Here is a 15,799-nt window from a genome sequence, read left to right as displayed (position 1 = left end):
ACTCTTGCCACCTGAGAGATGATGTGAGACCCACAAAGTACTGCCAGCAAAGATAATCAATTGCTTTGCTGGACTTGGGCATTTTCTCCCTGAGTAACATGTCACAAATGACCAACCTTACCTTTTGAATCCTTCCTGGACCTTTGTTTCGCCATCCAAGTGGCACGGCACCAGTCCGATTTTCCAGCCTTCTCTTAGGTCAGGTGCCTTTGATGTGCTGTTACCATCACAGGCAGGTCACACCAATTATGTTAATGACTTGGTCATTAAATTTGGCCCAGAGCTTGCAGCCATGATCGCGGGTGGCCGAGAGTTCTACTCTGTCACACTTCCACTGATGGAGTAACACTCCTGGAAATCAAGGGTTAAAATGTGTGGTATTCATTAGCCCATTTATTAACTTACTCAGCAGTTTGTTCAATCATATAATTTAACTGTGCATACTATTTAAATGTCATAACTCTTCTAGGCTATGCAACTTGCCTGGGAAAAATCAATATAAGTCATTGGCAAACAAAAAAAAAATCAAAAGAAAAGAATGGATATTAACGCAATAATCAAATCAAATCAAATCCACCAGCTGAGTGCAAATCTAATCCAATCTAATCCAATCAAATCAAATCTAATCAAACCTAATCAAATCAAATCCAATCAACCAATTTAGTCCAAATCAAATCCAATCAGTCTCATTCCATTTTTTTTACAAACTAAGCTTTAGTAAAAAGCTGCCTGGTAATACTAATACATATACACTTTTCATAAACTACCTTAAAAATATGCAAAGTAGTTTCATTAAACAGGCACCATCAATGGTAAAACATTGTTGGGCAATATATTTGTGCTGCTTTATAAACAAATATCACAATTAATTTGTGTTGAGACTTTAGACTTTCTATATTTGCAGGTCCTCGGTTTTAAAAATGAAGTCTGAGCCCACAGTCTGAATTTACTTTATGTTTATTTCAATCTTTTTAGTTATCAAACCATAGGCTTATGCTCAAGGCCACCGATTTGCAGAAAAATAAAATTAGGGAAAATGATCCCCAGCAACACTGGGGAAAATCCCAGGTCGTAAAAATGTGGCTTAACAGTCCCAATAAAACAATGGAATTAATTTTCAATGGGCAGACTTTGAAAACGCTGAATAAAAGTCTTGGAGTCCTTAGCAATAAAACAAAATCTAATTTATTGGCCATAATAATTTGGCATAATTTGACATTGCCAGAATTTTTGTTTCAGGTCATTAGCATTGGTCTGCATCCAGAATCATGGGTGGAAATCCAGTGCTGTCATAATGGCTATTGACTGTGGAGTCAAAAACAAGAGCCAAAGGGCTTCTGGCACTGAGATATGTGAGAAAGAGGACACCTACTGCCTTTTAGACTTAATTGGTCCTATTGCCTTCATTTGAGTACTTGCATGGTGGATGTGGAAGAAATTGGAAGGACAAAATCCAAAACGTAAAGACTCAAATACATGAAAGTGTTTTTTTAAGGTTTGCTAGTTTGCCATTGCTTGATGCTATCTTTTTCACTTTATAATTGATCTAGCAAGTACTTATATATCAATATTTTTATTATTAATATGTTCCTGTCAGTGAGGCAACAGGAATGTTTCCACAAGTATTAAAGATTTGCCTCTATTATATTAATGAGGACAGAAGATCAATTTATATTACACTTAAATAAAAACAATACTTGTTCTAATAATGTAGTGCTCTGCATCCTGCGGAGGAGGCTTACAGCTCCGGACGGTGAAATGCATAAACATGGCAACTAATAAGACGGAGGAAGACAGCAGCATTTGTGAGTTTGAGCCATCTCCAGATGTGGTCCAGAAGTGCAACTTCCAGAAGTGCATGAATAACAACGGTAAGAAAATGCTTCAATCAGTGGCACAAATGTTTTCTGGTAAGCCAGCTAACTTGCATTTAGTGATCAACAAACCTCAAACCATAAGAAAGCTTGGCACTTTTCCTTATTAAATAACTGTGGAACTGTGCAGTGTTCAGTATAATGCCAAACAGAAATGAAGCATCGTGCTCTTAAAAACTTTAACCATTTGGATGGAGTCTTGATCTGTTTATTACGACAAGCATTAGACTGACCAAAGGGCATGGGGCTGCAACCAGCAGAGTTCCAGTGTTTGATACATCTGTGACAAACAGAATTTCCTCAGAGTTATACAACTGAAATGAATCAAGAAATCGGTCCCTTCCACCCATTCCTTGTGTTCAACAGACTTTATTTAATCTTAATCAGCTAAATGTAAAAACATTATCGCCTGTCATATTTTTGCTTTTTTGACTTAATCAATTTTTTCCCTAACTTTCTTTGCTCTGCTCCTAAAGGCTTTGATTCCTTGCTGGGTTAAAATGCCTTGGGGATTGGTCTCCCTCTAGTACCCTCAGTCCCATCTCTCTCAGTCTCTCTCTCTCCCCCCTCTAACCGTCAGTCCCATCTCTCTCTCTCCCAACCCCCCCTAACCCTCAGTCCCTTCTCTCTCTGTCTGTCCCCCTTCTAACCCTTATCTTCTTCCTAGTCTTTCTCTCTCTATTTGGCTCTGCTTTTGTCTCTGCCTAAGTAGCCTACAACAGTGATGTCACAGCAGGAGGTCAAGTGCCAACACAGCTCCCATGAAACGATATAAATGTTGTCATTTCAAATCTGCCGTTAATGAAAAAAGAAATTAAAAGGCATAACAATCCTTGAAATGAAAATCTCCTATTCTTGTTCCTATGTGCCTCAGTTTATCAAAGGATAGGGATCAATGGCGAGTAAACAGAGTTGAGATACTGATCAATCATCATCTAATTTATTGGTGGAATGGGCTCAAGAGGTTGGATGGCCTACTCCTGTTGCTTTAAATGTATACAACTACTTAACATCATTGGTAGAAGGCAGACCATCTTATCACTGCCCATCGGTCGCACACCCTGTTGTCCGGGTCACAATCATCAGAAAACCAATTATTGCAATCTAGCACTTCAAGTCATTGTTACCTGAATGAAGCCCAAGGGTTTGCCTAACACTGTTTCATCAAAGTGAGGCCCCTTTAACCGGATGGGTCAAACCATGACATCACAGGGAAAGCCTTACTCTCACAGTGTGCATCACAGTGCCAAAAACATCACAAGAGGTTTGTAAACGGGGTAAATTTTGGGCAGTAGCTTACACAACCAGTTTAATTGAAGGAAAGGGAGAGGCACTAATTGTGACTAACAAGCTGCTCTATCTAGGAATGAGTGTGTTTGGGTAGTAGATCTGAACAGGTTTATTTTGTGAAGGAAACACAAACAATGAAAAATTCAGCCAACTGATTACATGAAGTGTTGCGGACATTGAAAGGTTTTTCTCAGCATGTTAATCCAGTATCATAATTTGTGAAAGTATAACGAGCAATATCAACAGTTTAACAGACCTAATAATATTGATGCATCGTGAACCGGAATAGTTGCATTTCTTGACAGTAGAAAACTTTCAATGGCATTGCTCGTATCTAGTCTGGGGCCCGGAGCCAGGTTACTGATGTTTACTGAGCTCCACTGTCGGGTCCCTCACTGCTATCCTTCACTGGTCAGCTGCTGCCAGTCCTTGAGTTTGGTGTTCTCTCCCTGTTCTGTAAATGTACACACATACTTATCATTGGTAGATCTCCCATGGCATTGCTCATAGGTAGTCAAAGAAAGTCAGCATAGATTTTCAAAATGTAGCTCCTGTCTGACTAATCCACTAAACATTTTAGAGGATGGCACTGACATGGTGGACAGGGAGTGTCTATGGATGTTGCCTGTATGGACTTCCAGAAGTCTTTTGATAAGGTTCCACACAGGAGATCATTAGCAAAAATGAGATTGGATGGAATTGCAGGTAACCTTGTGACAAGGGTTGCAACTTGAGCCGCCTCGGGGAAATCCCCTCCGTGCCTTTCAGTTCTGCGCTGAGGGGTTTCCTGTACACTCTCAACCTTGCCATCCTCGTCTGCCGTCCGGACACGCCATGGTGCACCATCTTGCCGTCCGGAGGAGGCGGAAGTCCCCGATGGAGTGGAGTGCACTCTACGCGAGAGTCCTCCCACATTTTATTGGGGACTTGGCCTGGAGGGTGGTGCACGGAGCAGTCCCGTGCAATAAATTTTTAAGCCGGTTCACGGGCTCCCAGGCCGCCTGCAATTTCTGCGGTCTGGAGGAGTCCGTGTTCCATGTTTTTATGGAGTGTGCAAGGTTGCAGCCCCTATTCTACTATTTAAAAGGGCTTCTCCTCAAATTCTGGTTGCACTTCAGTCCCACGCTCCTGATCTTTGGGCACCCTATGTCGAGGGGAGTGGGTAGGTCCAAAGGCCTCCTCGTAGCTCTGCTCCTGGGCACGGCCAAGGGTGCCATCAGCCAGTCCAGGCAGCAGGCGATCGAGGGGGTCGTTCAGCCTGACTGTCTGCCTCTCTTCCGTGTATGCATCCGAGCCAGGGTGTCCTTGGAGATGGAGCACGCGGTGTCCACCGGTACGCTCCCGGCCTTCCGTGAGAGGTGAGCACCGGAGGGACTGGAGTGCATCATTACCCCCAGCAACCAAATTTTTATTTGATTTTATATGTTTTAAAATTTTATTTGTTTTATTGCCGGTTTTAGTGTCCCTCTCCCCATTTATAGGGGGCAATTGTATAATTTATGATTTCAGTGCCCCACAAAAAAACACAAAATAACACAAAATAAAAGGACCTTGATAAGTGTTTGGAGTGTCCCCCAGATCAGGGGGCACTTGATCTAATTGTTCAATTTTGTTTTGCTACAAAAGAGTTGTGACAAGGATTGCTAATTGATTGAGAGAAAAGAGACACAAATTAGCAGAAAAGGGGATGGTCTCTGATTAGCAGGATATGATGAATGGTGTTCCCTAGGGATCTCTACTGGGGACTCAGCTTTTCACTATTTTTCAATGACTTAGATGAAGGAACAGAGAGCCGTATATCCAAGATTACTAACAACACTAAGTAAAGTGGCACAGTAAGTAGTGTAGATGTGAGAGAAAAGTTGCAAAGTGATTAAATGAGTGGATAAAACTCTAGTAGTTGCAGTTCAATTTGGAAATGCGAAGTGACCCACTTTAGACCTAAGAAAGTTAGATCAGAGTATTTTCCAAATGGTGAGAAACTTAGAAATAATTTAAATAGCGAATTGAAAATCAGTCTTTATTTCAAGGGTGCTGGAATACAAATGGTTGGAGGTTATGCTCCATTTGTATGGAGTTCTGGTTAAGACTGCATCTGGAGTATTACATACAGTTCTGAGCACCACACCGCAGGAAGGATATATTGGTCTTGGGGAGAGGGGTTGCAGCTCAGATTTGCCAGACTGATACCGGAGCTTAGAAAATTAAATGATTGAGGACATGTTGCATAGAATAGGCTTGTATACCCTTGAGTATACAAGATTATGGGGTGATCTTATTGAGCTGTTTACGATTACCAAAGGATACAATAGAGTATATGGAAACTATTTCCTTTAGTGAGAGTTTCCATAACAAGAGGCATAATCTTATTCAAGCTAGTCTGTTCAGGAGTGTTGTCAGGAAGCACTTCTTTACACAAATGTTAGTGGCATTTAAGAACTCTCTACTCCCAAAATCTGTTGAGACTGGTTCAATTGAAAATGTCAAAACCTGGAGTGATAGATACAGATCAGCCATCATCTAATTGAATAGCGGAACAGGCTTGGGGATGAATGGACTAATCTTGTTCGTATGTTCCTCAGTTTATCAATGGATAGGGATCAAAGACGAGCAAATGGAGTTGTGATACTGATCAGCCATCATCTAATTAAATGGTGGAATGGGCTCGAGAGGCTGGATGACCTACTCCTGTTGCTGTAAATGAATAAAACTACAGTAACATCAGTGGTAGAAGGCAAACTATCTTATCTGCCCATCGATCACACACCCCGTTGTCTGGGTCGCAACCACCTGGAAACCAGTTATTGCAATCTAGTGCATCAAGTCATTGTTACCTGAATGAAGTCCAAGGATATGCCAAACACTGTTTCATCAAAGTGAGAGGCCCCTTTAACTGGACAATTCAAATCATGACACCACAGGGCAAGCCTCACAGTGTGCATCACAGTGACAAAAAACATCACAAAAGGTTTGTAAACGGGGTAAATTATGAGGCAGGAAGCTGAACAACCAGTTTATGTGAAGGAAAGGGAGCTACACTGACTGACTAACAGGCTGCTCTATCTAGGAATGAATGTGGTTGGGTAGAAGATCAGAACAGGTTTACTTTGTGAAGGGAACACAAACAATGAAAACATCAACCAACATTAGATGAATGGTTGCGAGCATTGAAAGGTTTGAGTCAGCATATTTAACTGATTTCATTATTTATGTAAGTCAGACTGAGCAATATGAACAGCTTGGCAGATCCAGTAATACTGATGCACTGTTGGGTGGAATAGTTGAATTTTTTGTCACGAATCGATCTTCCATGGCATTGCTCATTGGTAGTGTGGGACCTGGAGCCTGGTTTCTGATGGTTACTGAGCTTCTCTCTCCGCTACCTCACTGTTGATCCTCACTGATCGGTTACTGCCAGTCCTTGAGTTTGGTGCTCACTCCCTGTTCTGTAAATGTACACAACTACTTAACATCATTGGTAGATCTACCATGCATTGCTCATAGGTAGTCAAAGAAAGTCAGCATTGTTTGTGAAGTGTAGCTCTTGTCTGAATAATCTTGTAAAAAAACTTGTGAAATAAATTTTGTAAGGTTCCACACAGGAGATCATTAGCAACAATTAGTGTATGGAATTGGAGGTAACCTTATGACAACGGAGATTGGCGACAGAAATTAGAGATACATGGAATGTTCTCTTATTAGTGGGATGTGTCAATTGGGGTTCCCCAGAAATCTCTACTGGGTCCTCAGCCTTTCATTATATATTTCAGTGACTTAGATGAAGGCATAGAGAACTGTATATCCAAGTTTGCTGACAACACAAATACATTGATGGTGTAGATGAGAGTGGAAATTTGCAAAGAGATATTGATAGATTAAGGTAGTGGGGAAAACTATGGCAGGAGGTCAATTTGGGGAACTGCAAAGTCATCCACTTTGGACCTAAGAACGGTAGATCAGGATATTTTCTAAATGGTGAGAAATTCCACTCTTGTGTCCCTCACTGTTGGCCCTCACTGACCAGCTGCCACCAACCCTAAAGTTTGGTGCTCACTCCCTATTTTGTAAATGTACACAACTACAGTGTATGAGTAAGCTAGTAAAAAATTTAGAGGACGACACTAACATATTGGACAGAGAATGTCTAAGGATGTTGTCTTCCAGAAGTCATTTGATAAGGTTCCACACAGGAAATCATTAGCAAAAATAAGATTGCATGGAATTGCATGTAACCTTTTGTGGTGTGTTGTTTTTGGTTGGCTGAAAGAAGACCGAGAAAGAAAAAAGAAGAAAGGGAATACTCTCTGATTAGCGGGATGTGATGAGTTGTGTTCCCCAGGGATCTGCACTGGGGCCTCAGATTTTTTGCTATATTTTTCGATGACTTAGATGAAGGAATAGAGAGCTTGCTGACGACACAATAGGTGGCACAATAAGTAGTGTAGATGGGAATTTAATGTTAAAGCTTTAAGTGAGTGGGTAAAATTCTGGTAGGTGGAGTTCAATTTGGAGAAGTGTGAAGTCATCTACTGCAGGCCGAAGAAAATTAGATCAGAATATTTTCTAAATCGTGAGAAACTAGGAACTGGTGGACAGATCCAAAATATACTTTAAATACTGAATGGAAAATCAGCCCTTAATCTCAAGGGGGCTGGAAAACAAATGGTTGGAAGTTATGCTACACATGTATGGAGCTCTGGTTAGACTATATCTGGACCGTAAATAGTGCGTGTGCATTGCAGTTCTAGGCACTGCACTGCAGGAAGGATACATGAGGGCCAAAATTCAGGCATGCCAGAAAGCTGGTGCACCTATGATTTTTTACCTCATTTTTCCGTCGGGAGTGATGAGCCGGCTGTTCAATCCATTTTTTAGGACTTAGAAGATTTTTTAATGTTGGAACGGCAATCGGTCGTAGTGGGGGAGGAAGTCTGGTGGAAGTCCTGCTGAGGTGCAGAAGTTGGTGTGGATTGAGTCTCCGCCGCAAATCACTCAGCGGTGGAGACGTCACAGCACGTGTGCATTACCACGCACTCTTCTCTCCGTTAAAGGGGAGAGAATCGGGCATTTTTTAGCTTCGGCCACTGGGCCATCAGGGAGGGTTTCATCCGGGCCAGCGGTCTCACACCCAAGAGGAGTCCAGGCTGCCTGTTGGTGGCCCGGCTGAACCCGTGGTCAATATTTTGCCGGACGCTCGGGAAGTTGGCCGTCAAAAATAAAGACACGGCAGTGCTCCCTCCCCTTGAAGGCCATATTTGCGCGGCCCGGCAGCACATCAGGAAAAGATGCACCATCACGGAAAGCTGTCGGGGACACCGCGCGGCGGGGCAATGATTTTGTTATCTAAATTTCGGTCGGAGTATTCTGGAGGTGCGGGAGAGCGGTGGTATGCGTTTTGAGAATGCGCTTGCGGCAGTTGGCAGCAACGGGGCGAAGGTGGGGACATGCCGAAAAATCCCCGACCTGAATTTAGGTCGGGCGGCCTTTGGACTGCAATGCGGCGGCCACTCGATTCCGCTGCATGGTCGCCGCAAAACGGCGGAAACAGGCCTTATGCGGACCCTGAATTTCGGCTCCATAGTCTTGGAGGGTCTGCAGCCCAAATTTGTCAGCCTGATACTGGACCTTAGAAAATTAAATTACTGTGGACATGTTGCATAGACTAGGTTAGTATACATTTGAGTATGCAACATTACCGGGTGATCTTATTGTTTACGATGATTAAAGGGTACAATAGAGCATATAGAAAATATTTCCTTTAGTTGAGAGAGTCCAGAAAAAGAGGCACAGGGGCCGAAATAGCCCCTTGATTTAAGAGGCGCTGAGGTGCGGAAAGCACTCACCACTCAGTCGGCACAGAGTCACCGACAATCGCAATATTGCCCTAATTTGTTGGGGGGCAGTGGACTTTCCCGCTCCGCCGGTGTTCCCACCCCGCCATCCCCTTACTGATCGGCAGTGACCTCCTTTCCACCCCAAGTGGGAAATTGCTCCTCGGTGCCCCCAACAGCTTTCCCCTGCGGGAAACTGCCAGTGGCTGAGCGGCGCGTCTGCCCTTACATCTGCTGGCTGGTTTCCTGAAAGCATAAATGGCATGAGACACGTGTTAAGGTGGGAACAGGGGGGCACGAATGGAGCAAGAAAGGCAGACATTATCAGGAGCTGGAAAGTGATAAAGCCTTCTGGTTTGATGGAGAAGTAGGATGAGAAAAGGAGAGGGGATAAAGATACTGTTGTTGCCCCCAGCAGGTGTCGACGTCTCCGCCTGCCATGGCGCCAACCATCTGAGCGCCAGCTTGGCCTGCAAAAGAAAGGAGCTTGTATGAGTAAATGTCCAGCTATTTATGTAGAAGATATGCCTGCCGGGTTGAATAACTGTGAATGTAGGGAGGCAAGGCATGAGAATAAGAATGTGAGTAGCTGCAGTCCCCTTTTATAGGGGGCACTTGTAAAAATTATGATTTTAGTGCCCCAAAAAATACAAAAAAAAAAGGGCCTTGAAAAATGTTTGGAGTGTCCCCCAGATTGGGGGGCACTTGATTTAACTGGTTAATTTTGTCTCCTATCAAAAGAGTTGTGAGTAGCTGCAGATGCTTAGTGGTTGAATGGTGAGGAAGTGGTGGTTTGCACAGTGTGCACAGACAGAGGTTCAGAGGTTGGTATGCAGGAGGTGTGGAAGCATGTACACACCTTGACTACCCAACTGAGGTCGTTGAATTTCTTACAGCACTGTGTCAGTGTTCTGTCTACCACAGTGCTAGCTGACACCTTCTTAGTCACTTCTCGCCACATGGCCCTGAATACCTGTGGCGATGGCCTCCTTCCTTGCAGGGAACAGTGATTCCTACCTTCTCAACATTCAATGTTTAGGAAGGATAGACAGAAAGGAAAAGGAGGTGGGGTGGCATTGCTAGTTAAAGAGGAAATTAATGCAATAGTAAGGAAGGACATTAGCTTGGATGATGTGGAATCGGTATGGGTAGAGCTACGGAATACCAAAGAGCAGAAAATGCTAGTGGGAGTTGTGTACAGACCAGCAAACAGTGGTAATGAGATGGGGACAGCATCAAACAAGAAATTAGGGTTGCATGCAATAAACGTACAGCAGTTATCATGGGCGACTTCAATCTACATATTGACTGGGTTAACCAAACTGGTAGCTATTCGATGGAAGAGGATTTCCTGGAGTGTATTACGGATGGTTTTCTAGACCAATATGTTGAGGAACCAACTAAAGGGCTTGCCATCCTAGACTGGCTGATGCGTAATGAGAAAGGACTAATTAACAATCTTGTTGTGCGAGGCCTCTTGGGGAAGAGTGACCATAATATGGTAGAATTCTTTATTAAGATGGAGAGTGACAAAGTTAATTCAGAGACTAGGGTTCTGAACTTGAAGAAAAGTAACTTTGATGGTACGAGACGTGAATTGGCTAGAATAGACTGGTGAGTGATACTTAGAGTTGATGGTGGATAGGCAATGGCCAACAATTGTACATACCTGTCTGGAGTAAAAATAAAACTGGGAAGGTGGCTTAACCGTGGCTAACAAGGGAAATTAAGGATAGTGTTAAATCCAAGGAAGAGGCATATAAATTGGCCAGAAAAAGCAGCAAACCTAAGGACTGGGAGAATTTTGTAATACAGCAGAGGAGGACAAAGGGTTTAATTAGAAGGGAGGAAATAGAGTATGAGAGAAAGCTTGCTGGGAACATAAAAACTGACTGCAAACGCTTCTATAGATATGTGAAGAGAAAAAGATTAGTGAAGACAAATTTAGGTCACTTGCAGTCAGATTCAGGTGAATTTATAATGGGGAGCAAAGAAATGGCGGACCAGTTAAACAAATACTTTGGTTCTGTTTTCATGAAGAAAGACACAAATAACCTTCCAGAAATACTAGGGGACCGAGGGTCTAATGAGAAAGATATCCTTATAAAGCGGGAAATTGTGTTAGGGAAATTGATGGGATTGAAGCCGAATAAATCCCCGGGGCCCGATAATCTGCATCCCAGAGTACTTAAGGAAGTGGCCATAGAAATAGTGGATGCATTGGTGATCATTTTCCAACAGTCTATCGACTCTGGATCAGTTCCTGTGGACTGGAGGGTAGCTAATGTAATACCACTGTTTAAAAAAGGAGGGAGAGAAAAAACGGGCAATTATAGACTGGTTAGCCTGACATCAGTGGTGGGGAAAATGTTGGAATCAATTATTAAAGGTGAAATAGCAACGCATTTGAAAAGTAGTGACAGGATCGATCCAAGTCAGCATGGATTTATGAAAGGGAAATCATGCTTGACAAACCTCCTGGAATTTTGTGAGGATGTAACTAGCAGAGTGGACAAGAGAGAACCAGTGGATGTGGTGTATTTGGACTTTGAAAAGGCTTTTGACAAGGTCCCAAACAAGAGATTGGTGTGCAAAATCAAAGCACGTGGTATTGGGGGTAATATACTGACATGGATAGAGAACTGGTTGGCAGACAGGAAGCAGAGAGTCGGGATAAACGGGTCCTTTTCAGAATGGCAGGCAGTGTCTAGTGGGGTGCCGCAGGGCTCAGTGCTGGTACCCCAGATCTTTACAATATACATTAATGATTTAGATGAAGAAATTGAATGTAATATCTCCAAGTTTGCAGATGACACTAAACTGGGTGGCGGTGTGAGCTGTGAAGAGGACGCTAAAAGGCTGCAGGATGACTTGGACAGGTTAGGTGAGTGGGCAAATGCATGGCAGATGCAGTATAATGTGGATAAATGTGAGGTTATCAACTTTGGGGACAAAAACATGAAGGCAGATTATTATCTGAATGACGGCAGATTAGGAAGGGGGGAGGTGCAATGAGACCTGGGTGTCATGGCTCATCAGTCATTGAAAGTTGGCATGCAGGTACAGCAGGCAGTGAAGAAAGCAAATGGTATGTTGGCCTTCATAGCTAGGGGATTTGAGTATAGGAGCAGGGAGGTCTTACTGCTGTTGTACAGGGCCTTGATATATTGTGTTCAGTTTTGGTCTCCTAATCTGAGGAAGGACATTCTTGCTATTGAGGGAGTGCAGCGAAGGTTCACCAGACTCATTCCCAGGATGGCGGGACTGACATATGAGGAGAGAATGGATCAACTGGGTCTTTATACACTCGAGTTTAGAAGGATGAGAGGGGATTTCATAGAAACATATAAGATTCTGATGGGAGTGGACAGGTTAGATGTGGGAAGAATGTTCTCGATGATGGGGAAGTCCAGAACCAGGGGACACGGGATAAGGGGTAGGCCATTTAGGACTGAGATGAGAAACTGCTTCACTCAGAAAGTTGTTAACCTGTGGAATTCCCTACCGCAGAGAGTTGTTGATGCCAGTTCATTGGATATATTCAAGAGGGAGTTAGATTATGGCTCTTACGGCTAAGGGGATCAAGGGGTATGGAGAGAAAGCAGGAAAGGGGTACTGAAGGAATGATCAGCCATGATCTTATTGAATGGTGGTGCAGGCTCGAGGGGCCGTATGGCCTACTCCTGCACCTATTTTGTGTGTTTCTATGTTTCTCTCCACTTCCCCGACCAATGTCTCCAATGCCTCATTATTAAAGCACCTGGCCGTCTCCCATGCAGCAGGATTCGTACCAGCCATCGCACGAAGGTGTCTCCATTGCTAAGGTGTCTGTTTCAAGTGAAGCAATGATGAAAATTAGCAGAAGTTTGAAATTACCTACCCTTTAAGAGCTGGAATGAGCTAGAGGCAAAGATTGAAGGCTGATTACTGAATGCAAGTCAGCTGAAATTTGGTAAATCTCTGGCAGAAGCACCCCTGCTGCGCCCAGAGGCCATTAGCGCTTCTTTTACCACCTCCCCACCCCCTTCAGTCCTGGGGTGAAAACATCCAATTTCCTGCAATTTTGCAAACCATTTCACTGGGCTCGAACTTTTTTTAAAAAAAGTTAAAAGTTAACGTCCCGAATGGGGCGCGAGCGAATTTTGCCCAAAATCTTAAGTAAAATGTAATTTATTTGAACTCTGTATAAAATGCCTACTATATTCTTGTTATTTTTGTATGTCTCTCGCTCTGCAAAGCTCAATGCAAAAGTTTTCATTTTCAAGAGAAATGTTGTCGGTCGATGGTACCTCACACTTTAATCTCGTGCTAGTTTGAATTAATTTGATATCATTTTTCAAACTTCTTGGAGAGATTACTCAACTACAGCATGCTCTTAAGTTAAATTGAGTTTTGCTTTCTGTTATGTATGTAAACCTGTAATTACCATGTCTAACCACAAGAGGCCCTATCCCCTGGAGTCCCAAGGGATCCCACAGTCTTTTGGGAGCACCTGTATATAAGGAGGCCTCACAGGCTGGAGAGGCACTCTGAGATCTGTAATAAAGGACTACGATCACACTTATTTTGAGCTTGCAGTATCTAGTCTGACTCTTTATCCAAGACATAACACTTTCAGAGATGTTTTGCTTGACATCATGATAGCTACTGCATAACTAGGAATTGAACTTCAAAAGACACCTAACAATCTTAATTAAGGAAAGGAAAATACAGATACTGAATCAAAAAGATTAAAGGTTGTGCTTCAATGGGGATTTTATGCCAGCCGTGATCCTGACCTACGGATCCACCACAGACCCAATCCACGTCCGGACTGGGGTCAAGCAGCGCTGTGTCATTGCGCCAACCCTCTTCTCAATCTTCCTCGCTGCAATACTCACATTCAACAAGCTCCTCACTGGAGTGGAAATAAACGGTTCACCTTTCATCGCCTCCAGGCCTGATCCAAGACCATCCCATCCTCTGTCGTTGAGATGCAGTATGCGGACGATTCTTGCATCTGTTCACATTCAGAGGCTGAACTCCAAGTCATAATCAACATCTTCACTGGGGCGTACGAAAGCATAGGCCTTACACTAAACAAAGGTTCTTCATCAACCTGACCCCGTCACACCGCACTGCCATCCAGTCATCAAGATCCACGGCGCAGCCCTGGACAACGTGGACCACTTTCCATACCTTGGGAGCCTATTATCAGCAAGGGCAGACATCGACGACGAGGTTCAACACCACCTCCAGTGCGCCAGCGCAGCCTTTGGCTGCCTGAGGAAGAGACTGTTCGAAGATCAAGCCCTCAAATCTGGCACCAAGCTTATGGTCTACAAGGCTGTAGTGATACCCACCCTCCTATATGGCTCAGAGACGTGGACCATATACAGTAGACATCTCAAATCGCTGGAGAAATACCACCATCATTGTCTCTGCAAGATCCTGCTAATCCCCTGGGAGGACAGACGCACCAACATTAGTGTCCTCAATCATCGAAGCACTGATCACACTCAACCAGCTCCATTGGGCGGCCCACATTGTTCGCATGCCTGACACAAGACTCCCAAGCGAGCCCCAGGTGGGCAGAGGAAACATTTCAAGGACACCCTCAAAATCTCCTTGATAAAATGCACAATCCCCACCGACACCTGGGTGTCCCTGAGTGGAGGAAGAGCATCCGGGAGGGCGCTGAGCATCGCGAGCCCTCTTAATTAAAAACAAACATACGGGAGACGATTATAACTCACTTTCCATAATCCCAGAGTCAACTTTAAAAAATACTTGGATGTGCTCTTAAAGAGCCGTAATCTACAGGGCTATGCACCTAGTGCGTGAAGGTGAGATTAGGCTGGGTAGCTCTTTTTCGACCGGCACGGACACAATGGGCCAAATGGCCTTATTCTGTGTAGTAATTTTTCTATAATTTTACGATCATTCTTCATGTGTTTTGATGAACTGTTTGAAGTTGCTGATTAAATCTGTGTTAAAGCTCCATTCCCTTCAAGTTTGCAGATGACACTAAACTGAGTGGCGGTGTGAGCTGTGAGGGGGACGCTAAGAGGCTGCAGGGTGACTTGGACAGGTTAGGTGAGTGGGCAAATGCATGGCAGATGCAGTATAATGTGGATAAATGTAAGGTTATCCACTTTGGGGGCAAAAACGCGAAGACAGAATATTATCTGAATGGCAGCAGATTAGGAAAAGGGGAAGTGCAACGAGACCTGGGTGTCATGGCTCATCAGTCATTGAAAGTTGGCATACAGGTACAGCAGGTGGTAAAGGTGGTAAATGGTATGTTGGCCTTCATAGCTCGGGGATTTGAGTAGAGGAGCAGGGAGGTCTTACTGTAGTTGTACAGGGCCTTGGTGAGGCCTCACCTGAAATATTGTGTTCAGTTTTGGTCTCCTAATCTGAGGAAGAACGTTCTTGCTATTGAGGGAGTGCAGCGAATGTTCACCAGACTGATTCCTGGGATGGCAGGACTGACATATGAGGAGAGACTGGATCAACTGGGCCTTTATACATTGGAGTTTAGAAGAATGAGGGGGGATCTCGTAGAAACATACAAGATTCTGACGGGACTGGACAGGTTAGATGCGGGAAGATTGTACCCGATGTTGGGGAAGTCCAGAACCAGGGGACACAGTCTTAGGATAAGGGGTCGGCTATTTAGGACTGAGATGAGGAGAAACTTCTTCACTCAGAGAATAGTTAGCCTGTGGAATTCCCTGCCGCAGAGAGTTGTTGATGCCAGTTCATTGGATATATTCAAGAGGGAGTTAGATATGGCCCTTATGGCTAAGGGGATCAAGGGGT

General features: G+C 43.8%; 1 protein-coding gene across 1 annotated transcript in view; it reads left to right on the top strand.

Annotated features, from left to right (window-relative positions):
* Nucleotides 1–15,799, top strand: part of LOC139228763 (A disintegrin and metalloproteinase with thrombospondin motifs 12-like) — an 801,719-nt gene that overhangs the window by 727,276 nt on the left and 58,644 nt on the right. Inside the window, exon 23 of the mRNA XM_070860105.1 lies at nt 1,715–1,871. Within this exon, the coding sequence (XP_070716206.1) occupies nt 1,715–1,871 (157 nt within the window). The remainder of the gene's footprint in view (nt 1–1,714; nt 1,872–15,799) is intronic.

This window comes from Pristiophorus japonicus, chromosome 2, assembly GCF_044704955.1.
Source record: "Pristiophorus japonicus isolate sPriJap1 chromosome 2, sPriJap1.hap1, whole genome shotgun sequence".
In the NCBI taxonomy this organism is placed as follows: domain Eukaryota; kingdom Metazoa; phylum Chordata; class Chondrichthyes; family Pristiophoridae; genus Pristiophorus; species Pristiophorus japonicus.
Note: the sequence above shows the minus strand (reverse complement) of the source record. Positions and strands in the feature narration are given on the sequence as shown.